Consider the following 19,211-nt stretch of genomic DNA (forward strand, 5'->3'; position numbering starts at 1 on the left):
ACCTCAAGAGGGAAGTCTCAAGAGCCACACCGTCAAAGATAGCCGACTCAGGTCCGGGTAGAGACAAGGACCCTGAGACAACAGGTCCGGTCTCTGAGGTTACAGCAAAGGAGTGTCGATGGACAGACACTGAAGATCCGAGTACCAACTCCGTCTGGGCCATGCAGGGGCCACCAGCAGGATCTTGCCTCCTTCCTGCCTGAACTTTCGAATTACTCAAGGCAGCAGGGAGAACGGAGGAAACAGGTACGCGAATTGGAAGTTCCATCGTGCCGACAGAGCGTCCACCAGGAGAGCTCCTGCGTCTCTTGTTCGGGATCCGTATGCCGACAGCTTGCGGTTGTGTCTGGAGGCCGTGAGGTCTATTTTGGGAAGACCCCACTTGTCCACCAGGAGTTGGAACACCACCTGGTGAAGAGACCATTCCCCCGGGTGTACATCGTGGCGGCTGAGGATGTCCGCTTCCCAGTTGAGCACACCCGGAATGAAGACGGCCGAAATGGCCGGAAGATTGCCTTCTTGGCTTCGAGTTCCTCCCTGGCGATTTAGGTAAGCCACCGGGGTGGCGTTGTCTGACTGAACCTGCACAGGTTTCCCCAGCAGGAACGGTCTTGCATGCTGCAGCGCCTTGAATACTGCTCGAATTTCCAATATCTTGATCGGCAGGTCCGATTCCTCGGACGTCCACCGGCCCTGGAAGACATGTGGGCCTGTCACAGCGCCTCAGCCCCGAAGGCAGGCATCCGTTGTTAGAAGGACCCAATCCGAAATCCAAAACGGACGTTCCCTGCTGAGATGGGACTTTTGTAACCACCAAGTCAAAGACAGGCGCACTTCCGGAGTGAGCCTGATCATCTGCGTCTTTATTCGACGGGGATTTCTGTCCCATCTGGAGAGGATCAACATCTGCAGAAGCCTGGAATGGAACTGGGCATACTCCACCATGTCGAACGTTGACACCATGGAACCCAGTAACTTCATCGCTGAGAGAAGAGACACTCGGCAATTCCTTAGAACATTGCGTATCTTGGACTGCAACAGGGCTATCTTTTCTTCCGTCAAGAAGATCCTCTGTTGTTGAGAGTCCAACAATGCCCCGAGATGGACCATTCTCTGAGAAGGAATTAGAGAGGACTTCTTCCAGTTCACTATCCAGCCGTGAGCCTGCAATACTGATGTCGTCAGTTGTAGATGGCTGCAAAGGACCTGTGGCGACCCTGCCAACAACAGAAGGTCGTCCAAGTAAGGTAACAGGCGAACCCCCTGCAACCGCAGGTGTGCCGCCCTGACTGCCATTCATTTTGCGAACACCCGAGGAGCCGTGGAGAGGCCAAACGGTAGAGCCTGAAACTGGTAATGGATGTCCAACACCGCATATCTGAGGTAACGCTGATGAACCTTGGCAAAGGGGATATGCAGGTAAGCATCCTGAATATCCAGGGACACCATAAAATCCCCAGGCTGCATAGCTAAAACAATAGAACGCAGAGTCTCCATTCGCAACCGAGGGACCCTTAAAAACCTGTTCAGTGATTTGAGGTTGAGGATAGGTCGGAATGATCCATTTAGCTCTTGAACCAGAAAAAGGTTGGAGTAACATCCGGTTCCCCTCAGGGATAATGGAACAGGTTCTATTACTCCCATCTGAAGCATAGAGCGCAACGCCTCTTGGATCGCTAGAGCCTTCGTTGGAACTGAAGGACGGCCTGCTACAAAGAACTGATGAGGAGGTCTTCTGCGGAAGTAGAGGGCATATCCCTGAGATACCACCTCCCTTACCCAAGTGTCTGTGGTGATTTGGAACCAACACTAGGCATATCGCAGAAGTCGGCCTCCCACCTTGGGATCCCCCAAGGGGAGGCCCAGCCCGTCAGGCTGAAGGTTTGTCGTCCGGCTATGAGGCTGGACGGCTGGTACTCCAAGCTTGTTTCTTGGTCCTAGCGGTCTTTTTGGGGCCTGAAGGTCTCGGAAAGGACTGAACCTTAGGTTTTCTTGGAGGGCGATAGGGCCGAAAAGACAGAATTTTAGACCCAAACTGAGTCGAGGCTGAAGTAGACATGTAGATTTGGCAGCCGCCAGCGTGTCCACTATATTGTCCAAAGCTGGCCCAAACAGGACCTACCCATTGTAGGGTAAGCATTCCAAGCCTTTCTTGGATTCAGCGTCCGCCCTCCAAGAACGTAACTACAAGGTGCGTCGAGCGGCCACAGCTGCCGCAGAAATCCTAGAAGTAAGCAGGCTCAAATCCAAAGCTGCTTCGTTAATGTACATAGCGGAATCCCGAAGGTTACCCACTAACACCACCTGTTCGCTGGTACCCTCAGAAGCAAATGATGCTTCCAAATCGTCCACCCAGCTTTCCATAGCCTGGGCCACCCAGCAGACAGCCATAGCTGGTCTAGATGCTCCTCCAGCGAGGGAATAGATAGACTTAAGGCACACCTCCACCTTACGGTCTGTAGCATCCATCAGAGAAGACATATATGGCATAGGCAAAGTTGCGCTCTTTACTAAGAGCGTCACATGAGAATCCACCTGAGAATCCACCATTTAGTGAAATAATCTTCCGCAAAGGGATATGCACGGGCCAGGCACTTGTGAGGTTGAAATCTTTTTCCCGGAGATTTCCACGCCTCCTCCATGTGATCAACTAGCTGACCAGATAGAGGAAAAACTGCTGCAGCTCCTCTAACCTCCTTAAAATGAGTAGGCGCTGCAGGTAGGTTGTCTTCAGTAATTACCATGGCCGCACGGACTGCCCGTATGAGACCTGGAATGTAAATACTAGACTTAGCCTCTGCTCCTGCTTGAGGAGTGTCAGTGTCCGACAAATCTAGAATTTCGCCCTCATCAGACGGCCCGTCATCCTCATCATCCTGTGCGGATGGATATGACAATAATGGTCTTTTAGCAGGTCTAGACTGATCCTGCTGAGTGTTCCGCACCCCAGAATTAGACAAACCTGGGTCTGTCGGAGTAAGGACCTGTTGTGGGGGGCCCTGCGTCATTACTATCGGCCCTGGAACCCCTAGAACTGGAGGCGGGACTACCGCCTGCTGTGCGAACCCCAATTGTGGAAACGCAGGAGGGACTGCCAACCTATTTACAAGGACAGTCAAGGCTTACGCAAAACAAGCCCAAGGTGGTTCCTGAGAGGTGCTGGGTACAGCAGAGGTACCAGGAATGGCCAAGCATGCAGGACATAGCCCATCCTGAAGTACCGCCCCCTCCCCCACACCTGTTTACATCTGGAGCAGGAAAATATGAGAGGTGCTTCTCTAACAGAGTCCTCACTGGACATAGTGGTATGTGACACTTCTCTCACAGTAATAACACTTAAACTGTGAGGCAGATTCCCACCCTGACAGTACTGGCACTGAGAGGGTTGGTCAAGGAGGAAGAAATAGGGATAGCTAAAATGGCAGACAGGAGAAATAATCAGGCACACAGCGCTAGCATAAAGTCACAAACAATGCAGAAATCCTGCACTAAAAGCACTATCACTTACACAGACTTACAGCCTGGCAGTGATAGCGCTACATATGCTGACCTTATACTGGAGGAGAGGTATGTAAGGGTTCCCAGGTTCCGCATCCTGCACCAGCGTACTGCTCATAAAATGGCCGCCGGAGGATGAAGGGAGGCGGGCCTGGGGAGGATCACTGTCTCAGCCCGCTAAAACCTCAACGCAAGGCGCCGGAGAACAGTGATGGGAAGGAGCCTCCTGTGCGCTACAGGGAAGGCATCCTCCCCTGGCAGGCCATTAACCTCCCTGGATGCTGGAGCGTATTCCGCAACGCTCCAGCCCCGTATCCCTGGCTCCACTATACTGCCGTCCCCAGGGAGCCCCTAGCCCTGGGGACGCCGGACTGTGAGACATCGGGCACCTACCACAGAAGCCCACTGCTTACCTTGTGCAGCCCCCCGTACATCCGGTCACAGTCCGCGGCCCCCGGGGGTTCCGCTAGCTAGAACCCCCAACAGCCCGCCAAGTTCCCCGGGTCATTAACGGTGGTCGGCGCCGGCGGGGGTGTCGGAGCGGTAGCATGGACATCCGCTGGAGTGTCCTATGCTACCGCTCTTGAAGATCTTCAGGGGCTGTTACACACAGCCCCCCTTTGTGATGACCCAGCTCCCGGCTGGGCACCTACTGAAACTGAGGTGCCTTGGCCTGGGGGCGGGGTATAGGAGGGGGCCCGGTGCATCCTGGGATGGAGATCTTTAGCTATGTGGTGCCCATGGCTGGAGTCAAGCCCTGCTGCCCATGGCTGGAGCCAAGCCCTATACCCCAAGGTATCCCTGTGGATCCCTAAGGACAATGAGGTAGAAAATAAGTTATTTTAATCAGTGCTATATTTCAAAAATGAAGCAAGAATTTACTGACATTGCTTAACCACTTTACTGGCTAATTCTTTTCAAAAACTGCAGAAAATTGTCAGGATATTTATGATTGAATTAGGTCAAAAACACAGGTGGTCAAACTAGGTCTTCAGGACTCCAAACAGCTCATGATTTCCAGGTCTCCTCACAGAATCACAAGTGCAATAACTACATGTAGCTTCACCTGTGTCAGTGAGTAATGAATACACCTGTGCACTTGCTGAGTGACCTGGAAACAGGGCCGGCTCAAGGCACGTTCAACTAGTGCAGTCGAACAGAGGCGCCACCCAATAGCGGGCGCACCACTCCCAACCATTCCCGATTTGAGCAGGACAGTCCACTTTTTCGGGCACTTCCCCGCTGTTCCACCCACGGAGCGAAGTGTTCCGCGGTCGGAAGGTTGGGCACCTCCACCACCGCAGCGGTGCCAGCCCCGGAAAAGAGGAATGGGTGGGTGCCAGTGTCCCGTTATGCACAGGGCATGGCTCCCCCTGGAGCCGGCCATGCATGGAAAATGTTAACTGTGTGCTTAGCCTGATGTTAACTGGAGGCGTGCCACAACTGTGCATGACCCCAAATAACTTAATTTAGGGGGCATGGCCTATAGGCCACTTTTCCATTTTCATCCGCACTTCACCAAGCACAGTTAACGGGCGCCAGTGTCCCGTTATGCACAGGGCGCGACTCCCCCTGGAACCGGCCCTGCCTGGAAAATGTTAACTGTGTGAGGTCCTGAGGACCGAATTTGACAACCACTGGGTCAAGAACATCTATTTAATACTTATCCAAATTGATTTTATAAAAAAAATATATATATTTTTTTTAAACACTTAACATCAACATCGATATATTGGACTACCGATGTATGGAACATCAAGACCATCACAACTTTGATTTCCCCAGCAGCTGCACCACTGAACAGCTGCATGTAACACACTGGGGGACTGGGGAGGGGATTTACATTTCCCAGGCGGCTGCTCCTCTTTACAGCCGCCGGGTGGAGGGTCCTACCAAATTGACCGATCGGTAGCATGGGAGACACTGGGGGAAAGTACAGTTAGTGGAGGCTGCTGAAAGATTATCTTAATGCAGATGCCCACATTTCTGACAGGTCGCATCATTTGCATTTCTGACAGGTCGCATGGTTAACGTACAGACTGGTGTCATTGCAAACAATACCAGGCAATTGGTTTAAGTACATCCAACATGTATACACAATTGAGGAAAACATTTTATGGGCTGAAGCACCTATCATTCCAGCGTATTCAATCGGGAAATCGGCTGACGTAAGCCCGACAGCCGGCTTCCCGATTGCTTTATCCCGGCGCGGGTTAAATGACAGGCGTCTAAATTTAGACAGGCGTCTAAATCTAGACGCCTGTTATTTTTCCGACGCCGGGAGACGAAAAGGGATGCCGGGCGCCGGAAGCGGAAAGCCGCGGTTTTGGGGAGAATTAGGTTTAGGGCACCCGGGGGTGACTTAGGGTTAGGCACCCCCGGGAGGGTTAGGCTAGGGGAAGGGCGGGTTAGGCACCCCCGGGGGGAGGTTAGGGTTAGGCACCCCCCTGGGGGATTTAGGTTCAGGCAGCGGGGAAGGGGGGGGGGGTTAGGTTTAGGCACTTAGAGGAGGGATTAGGGTTAGGCACAGGGCGGGGAGGTTAGGGTTAGGCACACCTAAGGAAGGGTTAGGGTGGTTAGATTAGTTTGTACTTACCTAGGGACGATCGGGATTTCCAGCGCTGTCAGGCTGCCGCTGCCGGGATCTCTGCATCTGTCGGACTGACGCTGCCGGGAATCAAACTGCCGGCCATGCGTCAGCCGGTATTTCATACCGATTCCCATTCCAGTGGGATCCAGTGACATTCCCAAAGCAGTAAGGCAGCCATTTTGTGAGTTGAACCAATATTCATAAGGATGCAGAATACCAGTAAACTACTTTCACGAATATTGGTGATGCTGGATTTAATGGCTTTATCGGCTTTGTGTAGTCAACAAGTTTTGTTTGGAATGTAAGTAATATAATAGTTTGTAATAACATGCAATATTCCATTATTTTTTTATTTATTCTACAATATGCCAGTTTATTTCACCTAACTAAGTAGCACTCATAGGGCCCTATTAAAGCAACTAGAAATTGCAGGCAATTTAACAAATACATCTATTTTCAGAGGCTTTCTGCAATTTACTGTATTGGAGCTATTTAAAAAGATGGTCTCAGTCCCTCTCCCCCTGCGATAATGCGCCATTTACCAGGCTTTGCCCCGTTAGCCAATGTAGCCTTTTTCTTTGGATCCCTCTCTGGTAACATCTGCTTGCACAAAGGCCGCACGTGACCATTAAAGAGGCCAATTTCCAAACCCAGAAGTAAAGTCATAGAGTAAGCAATCACTTTACTTTTTAGCCTTCGCTCGGACGGGCTCTTCTCGTATTCTATGTCCTGGTACCTGACTAAAAATATAGCCCTGAAAAGGCATTCCAAATCACTGGGATATGCAGAGATAAGGTATGCTTTTTATCGGGGCTTTCCTGCAATAATTATTAAAAAGTCCCCATAGTATGTAAACCTGCCTTTGCTTTATATAGCAAGCCAACTCTTACAGGATATAATCCAATCATTTTACAATAACTTTATAATAGCAAGAATATCAGACACAGAACAATGGATGTGCAAATGTATAGAATTGAAACTTACATGGATACCAGCTTCAGTAGATCTGACTGTTCCTTGCAGTCCATGTGAATACTGACGTTAGTGACGTTACAGCTAGTATGTGCTTCACTCTGTTTAAAAATAAAAATTGTCACAAATATATATAAAAAATACTGTATAAACAGTTTGATAAGTTCATATATCCTGACTCTAATATACAGAAATGTTTATTTTAGAAAATGTATGTGTATAAATAATAACAATGTTGCAGTTTATTTTCAACGGCAACTAAATGGATTTATAATGCATTACTGACATAGCACACTGAAGTGCCAAAAGTCATGGAATAGCAGTATGTAAAGGTGGCATCTTGGAATTGCCCAGACCTGCATCAGTTGTAATCTCACATCCTGTGAGTCAGTTTGAACACCGGCTAGGCTGCTCATGGTAAGACGACGTGAATTATTGTTGTACAAACAGGGCATGATAGTGGGTGCCCATTGGATGGGACATTTCATTTCCGAAGTTGTGCCGACATTCAACATTCCTCAATCTCCGATGTCACGTGTGTACCGGGAAGACCTCATGGACGGCATTACCACCCACCTTCGACAGCGCTGCGGCTGACCATGGGTGCTTAATGATCATGACCAGCAGCATCTGGCCAGAATTGTTCATTATGACAGACAGGCGACACTGGCTCAAATCACATCCACATTCAATGCAGGAGGTACCAGATGCATATCCCGCAGGTCAGTACAGTGTTCTTTAGCTTCGAAGAATTATGGGAGCAGTAGGCCCACCAGAGTGCCCCTATTAACACTATGACACTGGACACAGCGTCTCACCTGGGCTTGTGACGTTGCCAGTCCTCCAGGGTCCATTTAGCAACATTTGGCGTGGTCTGATGAGTGGGGTTCAGGTATGGCACAGACTCCATGAGGCCATGGACCCCAGTTAATAAGGTACCGGGCAGACTGTGGTGGTTCCATAATGGTGTGTGGTGTGTTCACATGTCATGGGTCGGGTCCAATGGTCTGCCTGAACACATCTTTGACCGTTAACCGCTACAATGCATTGCTTGATGACCATTTGCAGCCCTTCATGGACTTCATGTACCCCCACAACGATGGAATACAGCAGGATAATGCACCGTGTCATAGGTCCCATGTTGTCCAGAATTGGTTCGAGAAGCATTCTGGAGACTTCCGACATGAATCCAATCGAGCATTTATGAGATGTTGTGGAGAGGTCCATTCGTACCAAAGATCTTGCACCTACAAATATCAGGGAGCTGTGGGAAGCTATCCAGACAACATGGGTCAACATCTTTCCAGAGGTCTTACATTCACTCATGGAATCGATGCCAAGTCAAGTTGCTGTACTTCGCTGGGCTAGAGGTGGTCCTACACGATACGAGGTAAACATCATTGTATCCTCACAAGAAGGGAGAATTATTGGGGTGGGGAGATACTGTAAGTACATAAATATAGTATACAGTAAAAAAAAAAGTCTTGATAAAGAAATACTCTGCTGTTTACATTCAGTATGCTCCAGACATTCAAACTAAAGTAAGCACAATAAAATTTTTTTTATAATTATGCATACCAGTAGACTTATCGTAAGACACATCTTCCAAATGGCCAAAATACACCTTAGCACCTAAAGCATGTGTCCAGCAAATACATTAAGGGACATCTGAATTATTAAATGGAAGGTTGTAGTATTGTATGCTACATAGGGCTGTATTCAATTAGAAGCGAAAAGTCAGTTTCGGCAATACTTTTTCGCCGATGACGTCATTTTCGCCGATTCCACATTTCCCCATATTCAATTTGTCTGACTTTTCGCCTATGAATACCCACCGGAAAAAAGTGCAGAAATGGGGTTTTGGGGTGCAAACTTGTAGCAACCACCCTGCACCCTTTTGGACACCCCCTTGACGCTAACTGCATCAAAAAACACAAAGGACACCCCAAAAAAGCACTTTGAAAAAGTGGGCGAAAAATTTCAAAAACTAGTGAAATACTCTCAGGGGGGGTCCCCAAGTATGACACAGGGATTTTTTTTTGTTTTAGCTGATCGCTGAAGGTGAGTTTTTAGTGCTTTTTAATACTTCACTTTAGCCAATTAAAAACATGCTTGCACCCATTTTCATGTACCCCAAATTTGATGGGAGTTATTTTCACCAAAAAAAACCTTCAGAATGCTATTCTTCACCACTTATGCAAAGACGCTATTTAGCACCTATTGAACCCGTTTAAAGACCCCAAATACCTTCAAGCAGGACAATTCGGGGGTACCCATAGTGATCCCCCATGTCAGAGCATCTTTTGGGGGGTGTCAGGCTGATTTCCCCAAAAATGACAGCACGTTTCACTCATTTACTTTGCGCCTGGTCCTGTTTTTCGCCGATCTGGAATTGAAAACAGGGATACGTGGGGAAGAGCGCAATACTTTTTCGCGCAAAAAAAGGCGAAAACTGTGAAAAGTCCGGCAACTGACTTTTCACTCCTAATTGCATACTGGCCATTACAGGAGTACAGAAGGCCTATTACATAGGTATATCTGAGTCAACCTAAGTTCAGTTTTCAGAGACCTGTTTAGGAACATCAATGTACATTTTAGGAACATCTAGTGTAATCCTGTTTGGTTTATACTAGAATATTAACATTAGTAATTACATTGTCATGTAATTCAGACAATAGACTAAACATTATATGACTTTCGATTGTAAATAACTATGGGTAATGTGGACACAATGCTGATATTTAAGTAGATTGAGCGATTGTTAACCATTATGCATGTGTGTAAGTCGCACTGCGTAAGTGCAACGACTAAGGCCCATATTCAATTTGAGGCGAAAAGCCGTTTTTGCGTGTTTTTGGCGGAAACTTAACTGATGACGTCATTTCGCCTGTTTTGGCTTTCAATTTGGAAGACTATTCTCCTAGGCGAAAAGTCAATGCAATGTAATAGGCAGAAAAGTTTTGCCTACAGTATGAATAGCAGGCGGAAAAAAGTGCAGAATTGTGGTTTTGGGGTGCAATGTTGCGGGGACCCCCATGCAGCCTTCAGACAGTCCCCCAAAGGTAAACTGCGTAAATAAAAAAAAAAAAACACTTAAGGACACCCCCAAAAAAAAATCACTTTGAATTTGGGGGTGAAAAAAAAAAAGTTGGGGGACAAATGAACGTGACTCTGGGGGGGTCCCCAAGTATGCCCCATGTGTTTTTTATATTGCAGGGGCTTGCAGCAGGTGGATTTTTCACGATTTTTTTAAACTTCACTTTAGCAACTTTTAAATATGCTGGCCCCCATTTTCAAGTACCCCAAATTTGCTGGGATAAGTTATTTTCTGCAATAAATACTCCTGAATACTGTTCTGCACCACTTATACAAAAATGCTATTTAGCAGCTACTGAGCCAGTTTAAAAACACCAAATACCATCAGCAAGCCAAATCAGGGTAACCATAGCTAAGTCAGAGCATCTTTTGGGGGGTGTCAGGCTGATTTCCCCAAATCTGACAGTACTTTCCGCCTGTTCAAGTTTTGCCGGGTCCCGTTTTTTTGCCTACTTTCAAATTGAATAGGGGATACGCGGGGATGAGCACGATACTTTTCCGCCTACAAAACACGCAATGTAGGCGAAAAGTCCAGGAGGTGGAAAAGTATCGTGGGTCAGCTCAAATTGAATAGAACTCTAAATTGCGATTATGCTGTCACAGAGGGTTCACTCGCAAAGTAAGTGACAGGAAGTCAGCGTTTGGGGGAGGGTAACAGGAGGTGGCTAGAGAAATGAAGGCGTGTCGGACAGTTTAAACACTGTTTTCTGGTCGTCCATAAATTAGCCGCTGCATTCTTGCTCGCAGCAAGAGAACCCTATCCGTGTCTGGAGATCCGCTTGGTCTGCGACAGCTTAGACTTACTCAGAAGGCTAATGGGTGTCTGATCTGCATTCAATGTTTCCGGTTTTGTGCGTAAGCGGTGGATGCGAGATGCTTTCAGTGGGCGTCTCTAAGCACAGTACAGCGAGTGGCTCATTACCATATTTTCTCAATTGCGAATCCGTTAGAGATCGTAACTGCGATGGCATTTGCGTCCACACCTGAATCATGCCCTATATGGCTAGCTGCAAATTGGTACATAAGATATATTTCTTATATGTGCTAGAGCCAGAATAGCCTAGCACAACAGGAGAGAATTAAACCAAAACCTCCAGTATACGTTCAATTCTGCTGTGAACATAATTATATTTATAGGATTTTTAACCTATGAATTGTGAAACTATGATGTTAAAGATGGGTCCACCTGTTCAACAAACGTACAGTCAGTGATGGTTTGTCATTGACAACTCTGCTGTGCATAAGCACATGAAACACTAATAGTGATGGTGGACTCTGCTCTGAATATTAGTCCCTAGAATGGGCTCTGCATCATCTACCAGTCACCAGATTGGATTTATGGCCTGATTCAGACTTGGGAATAGAGCGAGATATCTCTCTCAACTGTGAACCTGAACAAACCATGTTGCAATGCATTGGGTGTAATACATACATTTTTTTTACATGTGGGATAAATACTGGCTACTTTTGCATGTAGCCCACAAATACTGCCCAGCTTTATTATTACGCTACAATTTCGATGTCAGTTTGGAAACACTCCTCCCAAATCTAAATCTCTCTGCACATTTTAAATCTGCCCCACCTGCAGTGCAGCATGGCTTCACCAAGATGATCAGTTGAGAGAGATATCTCACTCTATTCCCAAGTCTGAATCAGGCCCTTAGTTTGCTATAGTAGCCACATAAGTGGGCAATTTTTTTTTATATCAAACTCAGAGAGAGTTCTGCTACACGTGTTTTTTTCCTACAGATTTTGTCAGCATATGAAATGCTCATATTTTACAACTGGCTCCTGTTTTATGTGACTCATTCATGGAACACTATGCAATTGTGGCAAGTGTGCTGCATTAATATGCCTTGAATTTAATGTGAGAAACTTGACACTTCTATAGTAAAAACATGTGGGGAAGTGGTTAGAGCACAGAGGAGTATAGTAATAAGGTGGAATTGCAATTTGCATTTATAGGTATTATGCTGGACCTAATAGTTAGAACTCAGTACAACTATGTAATGGGCATTACTTTATTAATATATTAGCTGCAAATTATTAAAGACCATTTGCATTTGTAATTAGGATCCATTGGCCGCTCTAGAGGATTTTGTGTGACATGTTAAATGCTAAATTAGGAGTCTGTGATTTCATAACACTGTTGACATAATGGGGCAGATTTAATTAGCCGTGGGACATACCGCGCGGCTGCAGCTCCTGGGTTTAACGCCTGAAGTTATTCAGTCACCAGTTTCCAGGCCCAGTAAGCTAATGCATGTTAACTCATAGCTCCTGGGTTAAGTGTCCGAAGCTATGGCATTACCCTGCGCAGTAAGCCCCAAATGGTGCACTTAACGCAGTATTTTCCTCGCAGCTCCCGAGGCTGTGAGGTAAAATACACATTACTGGGACTTACCGTGCTGTGTAGTGGCAGTAATTGAATACCTCAGGCAGAGTTGCAGCTGCGCATTAAGCCCTGCAGCATATTGCACTTTCTGAGAATGGTCATTTATGAAAACAGCTATATGCGAGGCATTAGTGTGGAAGACCAGTTTTCACAATATAAAAGCTAACATGTAATATTCTGCTGCCATCTGGTGGTGATGCTGAATTTGACAGCAAATTTACTAAAAAAAAAAAAAAAAAAAAAATCTGGATAACCCATTAAACACTGAGGAGATTTAGCAAATATTGGAGAGAGATAAAGGGGCCTATACATTATCAGTAATGGGTCTGTTACACATGAAGAAACTGTTTTAAGTAAAGGGCCCATTCATTATTAGGTGCCCGATAGGGTCGCCTAATATTTAGCAAGCGCCGAAAAACAAAGTTTTCGGAGTTTGCTTGAGGGAACAAACGCCATCTTTCCTATGGGAAGGAGGTTCAGGGTTGCAAAAAGGGATCCGCCAGCTCCACAGAGAAGAACGCATGTGTGATCTTAGGTCACACATGTACAAAAGGGCAGACAGGCACCACTTCTATACTTCTATAGCAGCGGAGCAATACTCATGGCAAGTTGGGATGGCCCCCGATATTGAATTGGCCCCAAAGTACGAACCAATCAACTTCTGTAATTTTAAAGACTGTGCTAGAAGCTGATTAATTGGTACTTTATCGCTCTCCAAGATTTGATACATTTCTCCCTATATTTTAATTGTTTTGTGTATATATAAACAAAATAGAAACAGTGCATCCGGAAAGTATTCACAGTGCGTCTCTTTTTCCACATTTTGTTATGTTACAGCCTTATTCCAAAATGGAATAAATTCTTTTTTTGTTTTCAAAATTCTACACACAATACCCCATAATGACAATGTGTAAAAAGTTTGAAATTTTTGCAAATTTAATATAAAAAAAAACGAAGAAATCACATGTACATACGTATTCACAGCCTTTGCTCAATACTTTGTTGATGCACCTTTGGCAGCAATTACAGAATCAAGTCTTTTTGAATATGATGCCACAAGCTTGGCACGCCTATCTTTGGGCAGTTTTGCCCATTCCTCTTTGCAGCACCTCTCTCCATCAGGTTGGATGGGGAGTGTCAGTGCACAGCCATTTTCAGATCTTTCCAGAGATGTTCAACTGGATTCAAGTCTGGGCTCTGGCTGGGCCACTCACAGAGTTGTCCTGAAGCCACTCCTTTGATAGCTTGGCTGTGTGCTTAGAGTCGTTGTCCTGCTGAAAGATGAGCCGTCGCCCCAGTCTGAGGTCAAGAGCGCTCTACAGCAGGTTTTCATCCAGGATGTCTCTGTACATTGCTGCATTCATCTTTCCCTCTATCCTGACTAGTCACCCAGTTCCTGCCGCTGAAAAACATCCTCACAGCATGATGCTGCCACCACCATGCTTCACTGTAGGGATGGTATTTGCCTGGTGATGAGCGGTGTCTGGTTTCCTCCAAACAGAACGCCTGGAATTTACGCCAAAGAGTTCAATCTTTGTCTCTCATGGTCTGAGAGTCCTTTAGGTGCATTTTGGCATACTCCAGGCGGCTGCCATGTGCTTTTTACTAAGGAGTGGCTTCCATCTGGCCACTCTATCATACAGGCCTGATTGGTGGATTGCTGCAGAGATGTTCGTCCTTCTGGAAGGTTCTCCTCTCTCCACAGAGGAATGCTGTAGCTCTGATAGAGTGACCATCGGGTTCTTGATCACCTCCCTGACTAGGGCCCTTCTCCCCCGATCGCTCAGTTTTGACGGTTGGCCAACTCTAGGAAGAGACCTGGTGGTTCCGAACTTCTTCCATTTACAGATGATGGAGGCCACTGTGCTCGTTGGAACCTTCAAAGCAGCAGATATTTTTCTGTACCCTTCCCCAGATTTGTGCCTCGAGACAATCATGTCTCGGAGGTCTACAGACAATTCCTTGGACTTCATGCTTGGTTTGTGCTCTGACATGCACTGTCAAGTGTGGGACCTTATATAGAGGTGAAAGCCTTTCAAAATCATGTCCAATCAACTGAATTTACCACAGGTAGACTCCAAAGCTGTAGGAACATCTCAAGGATGATCAGTGGAAACAGGAAGCACCTGAGCTCAATTTTGAGCTTCATGGCAAAGGCTGTGAATACTTATGTACATGTAATTTCTTAGTGTTTTTTTTTTTTTAATTAAATTTGCAAAAATCTCAAAAAATCTTTTTACACATTGTCATTATGGGGTATTGTGTGTAGAATTTTGAGGACAAAAATTAATTTATTGCATTTTGGAATAAGGCTGTAACATAACAAAATGTGGAAAAAGTGAAGCGTTGTGAATACTTTCCGGATGCACTGTATGACAAGCGTAGAGAAGAAGCATGCAACTACAGCAAAGGCAAATTACAGATATAAAATTGATGTAAGACAAATTAACGTAAGCCTACAACAAATGCTAAATGGTGCAAGATTAAAGGTTCTCATTGCCTAACTAAGGAGAAATATTGTTTTTTAATCATTGATTTGCATACGTTGCCTGGTACATAGGGAAAGCCGGTACAAATCTGAATGCAATGTTTCAAGAACCATAAAACTACTAGAGCACCATTCCCACATATGTTGAAAACCACACTGTTAGCTTACGGCCTGATTCTTTGGATGAAGTTACTGTGCTAAAATACGAGTATGCTAATATGCTAATGCCTGCCTGTCTGAAGAAGAAAGATGCCTCCAGCCGGCATCGCAGATCTGAGTGCTGCATCCGAACAAGCAGCATATTTGTAGTTTCGGCCACCTGAGTAATATGAAGTTTAGTCAGACTGGCCTTCTGTCGCTTGCGAAATCATTCTCCAACGCAGTCCCTGACCTCAGCACTCCCAAAAAAACCAGGGGCGACACGTCCCCTTTTCCAGGAACGCAGGCCGGGGACACCCCATCCCCACCCTCAAACGGCTACAGCATATCAAACATGCTGCAGCTAGGGGGCACTGCGTGCTAACATGCAGGACTCATTAGGCACATACGCAGATTGAATCCTGCACATGGGCAGACCCATTAAAGTCGGAGATGTACGTAAACCATTGGGTACAAACATATCTAAAACGACACAGCCACTGGCTTCAGCACGCTCAGAAAACGAGGCTGACACGCCCCCAGTTCTCTCCAACGTTGCCCATCGCCGCACCAAAACGCCAGTAGCATACTAATCATGCTGCCGCATTTGGGGCACTGCGCGCGGCATCACAGTAACTGATCTGCACATGCGCAGTGTGGCTCCTTCGCAGATCTGCAAATATCAGATGTAAATATAACATTTACATACCTCTCTGAATTAGGCCACCTGTGCTTGTTCATCCACATGATTGTAAGAGCATGTTATACCATGTTGTTTCCTATACCATAAGTAATGTTTGTTTGCTCTACCTCCCCATTGCACAGCTCAATATAGCATAATGAATGGACACATCAGAAATATAAGAATAATTTAATAGATTTCTGTTTAAATTGTGAAAAATACCTGAGATTCCGATGTTTTAAACTCCATCTCATATGACAAGTACCGGCAATGACCCACCACCTTATGGCTATAAAGGACCGCCTTGTCACCTGTAGGACAACACAGGAGTCATTACAAAGCACACAGTCTGTCCTGCATATATACTTACATTAATTAGTGTAATTGGTACCTACAATCATGCATAGATTGTGTTAGCTGCCTTGTAAAACAACAGAGCTGGAATTAACTAGCTAAAGAAAATAAAAAGTGCTTTGTATTAGTGACACATATCATGGACCAAGCCCATTGTCATTTGTTTAAATAGAGTTTGATACGAGGGTGGTTCAATAAATAAGGTAACAAGACCTCTAATGTGTGTAATGTTCTCTCTCTCATTCTAATTTGCCGCTAGAGCAGGTAGACCACTGCTTCCCTTCACGGCCATTAGACTGCACCTCATATCAGTCATACTGTCCCAACATCAGTTGTGAAATGCCCGGCTGGCGGAAACATGGTCAAACACTGAGGTGTGTAGTGTGATCAGATTTCTGCATGTAAAGGGCACATCAGCAGCTGAAAATCATCACCAACTTGTCAAGTTGTACGGTGATAACGTCATGTCACAGAAACAGGTTTGGGTTTGGTGCACTGCCTTTGATAACGGCAGGACAGACGTTCAAAATGAGCAGCGATCTGGTTGACCAAGCATTTCCACCACAGATTACAATTTGTGCCGCATTGAAGGTCAGATTCAGGAAGATAGATGCATTGAAGTTAGTGATATTGATGATAAACTGAACATCTCAGTGGGTACTGTGCACAACACTGTTCAAAAAGCAACTGGGGTACAGGAAAATTGTATTACACAATTACAACTTTCTTTCGCATACCATTGGGTAGTAAGGTCTTAGGATCAAAAGAGGATTGTACTTTCCCAGCTTACGTTAGGATATTAGCTGGAAAGGTTCTCCAGAGAAGGATAAGCCCCGTAATTATTTTGTTTGGCATAGTATCTACTACGTAACATTATAAATTACACTACAATGCCTGCTTCTTCTATCATTAGCGCATAAATGATTTTCACCAAAGTTACTTCTTGGTATACTAAAGAAGGAGCAGCCACATACAATATGTAGTGGGGAGTCTCAGTTACATGGACATTATTGTATGTTTTATATGCTTATTTTATAGGTTATCAGCAACATATTACATACATATATTGCATTTACTGAATTTATCTATTTTTGTTCAGCGTCATTATCTTCCTCTGTCACTATAATATATATAAATATTCCTAGTGTCATAAAAATTCTCTAGACTCGGGCGGCGTGGCCTGGAGTAGCATGGCGTAGGCAGCTTTTTGTCATCTCTCCAGCAAATATCCTGATATTCATCCTGTTCGTTTGGCAGTTCCTTCGTTGGTGTACCTGTACTGGTAGGGCATCCTCTCCTGCTTCCCTGGAGTCCTGTGGTGGGCTTGCTTGTGCAGTCCCTCTGCTGTTTCCCCTGTATCTGTGTGGCCAGGTTCTCTGCCTCTCTCCTGTCTGTTGTCCCCGCCTCCTCTCCCGGCTCCCACAGCTGATCTCTTACCTGCAAGTCTCCTCCGAGTCGTGGGCTGCATTCACCGGTGCCCTGGGAGTGACTCCTGCTGACTGCCTCCGCTTTGGCTCCAGTCCGAGAGCTCCGGTGTCTGGATGCGCTGTGTGCTACCTGTCGTCATATTGACGGTGGACTCCTTCCCGGGTCTCCCTGCTGTTCTGCTGCTCCTGTGCTTCCTCTCTGGCTAGTTCATCTGCTCCGGCTCCTGGACCTCTTTGACCTCTGCTGTATACTACCAGCTGTGCCTCTTCATACTGGGCTGACTTAAACGCTGCCGTGCCTCTTCATACTGGGCTGGCTGCCAATTAGTGTGGATGTGTACCTATATCCTGGACTCAGGTTACATGGTTTACACCTGCTCCTGGTGACTTAATATTTATCCTTTGTGCTTGGAGTTCTGGTAGGGCTGCTGGGGGCTTCCTACTCAGCTGGTGACAGTGTCTGTGCCTGCATTTCTTTGGAGATCCTAGCCTGCAATTTTCTCACCTGATGGCTACCAGCAGCAGTGGCCATTTTGGAAAGAAGATTCTGTGTTCTGCATCCTGGTCGTTTCATCATCCTTGTTGTCGGCTCATTTTTCTACTGAGGAACCCTGCACTGCTCTAGTGTTTACTCTAGCTCCAGCGGCAGGCAGAGCGCCGGAGCTAGAGAGGGCACATTAGTGCGCGCGCCCGAAAAGGGGCCATGGCCATTGAAAAGGGGGAGTGTCTATAAGACACATCCCCTTTTCGTCACTCTTGGGGGCGTGCCCGGTACTTACGGACATGCCGGACAGCCCCCAAGCGCTGCAGACAGGAAGAATATATCTATTCTCCGGCGGTGACCGGGTCACCGCACATTACTCCACCCGCGGGTGAAGACGGCACCCGCAGGCTGTTAGGGCAGGGCGCTTTGTGCCCTCCTTCTGGAGGACAGGGTGCTTTTTGCCCTCCAGAAGGAGGGCAGGGCGCCATGCCCCGCTAAAACAGCCTAGCGGGAACGCTACTGCTCCATTGTTTCCTGTTTCAGCAGTCATCTGAATTTCACTCCTGCTTGCTCATTGTGGATTGGTGGCTCCGTTCCATATACTACACCTGCTTAAAGTGAATTTGTAGTTCTCCGTGGCTATATATTGAAAACATTGATAACTCACAGCAACAAACTCTTCAGGCTATAACTGCCTCTACTCAGCGACTTCTCAATAACTTTGATGATATTAAGGTGTATATCTTTTCTACCTGTGGTATCTCTTGGAAGTATTGTGATGGAGTGGTGCAGGATATACATTCGCTTTCTGAATCTACAGCCCTTACAATATCTGCAACTGATTGTTTTCTGGATTCATACTTTCCAATGGATGTGATCGTACCCAAATTTGTACACTACATCATTCCTGGGTGTTTAATGTAGTTGCGGTCCTTCAAAAGACTCGTCCTCAAATCCTGTTAGGTCTGCAGATACTGCAGGATTTGTCATTTCAGCACCCCATGTGCTCTCCCGCTAATCCTCGAGTGAGCTCGGACGGGAATGTCTCTTTGATTGCATCATTTCAAGGGGGTGAGGCCTGGCCAGA

At 46.3% G+C, this 19,211-nt stretch overlaps 1 protein-coding gene across 4 annotated transcripts in view; it reads right to left on the reverse strand.

The window, feature by feature from the left end:
- The window catches only part of CENPP (centromere protein P), a 475,725-nt gene that overhangs the window by 429,512 nt on the left and 27,002 nt on the right, over nt 1–19,211 (reverse strand). For all 4 annotated transcript variants that reach the window (XM_088456903.1, XM_088456902.1, XM_088456900.1 and 1 more), the window contains exons 4-5: nt 16,082–16,170; nt 7,073–7,161 (exon numbers count right to left, since the gene is read on the reverse strand). In XM_088456903.1, coding sequence (XP_088313029.1) covers nt 7,073–7,161; nt 16,082–16,170 — 178 coding nt within the window. The remainder of the gene's footprint in view (nt 1–7,072; nt 7,162–16,081; nt 16,171–19,211) is intronic.

This window comes from Taudactylus pleione, unplaced genomic scaffold, assembly GCF_031769625.1.
Source record: "Taudactylus pleione unplaced genomic scaffold, aTauple2 ptg000726l, whole genome shotgun sequence".
Taxonomy (NCBI): Eukaryota; Metazoa; Chordata; class Amphibia; order Anura; family Myobatrachidae; genus Taudactylus; species Taudactylus pleione.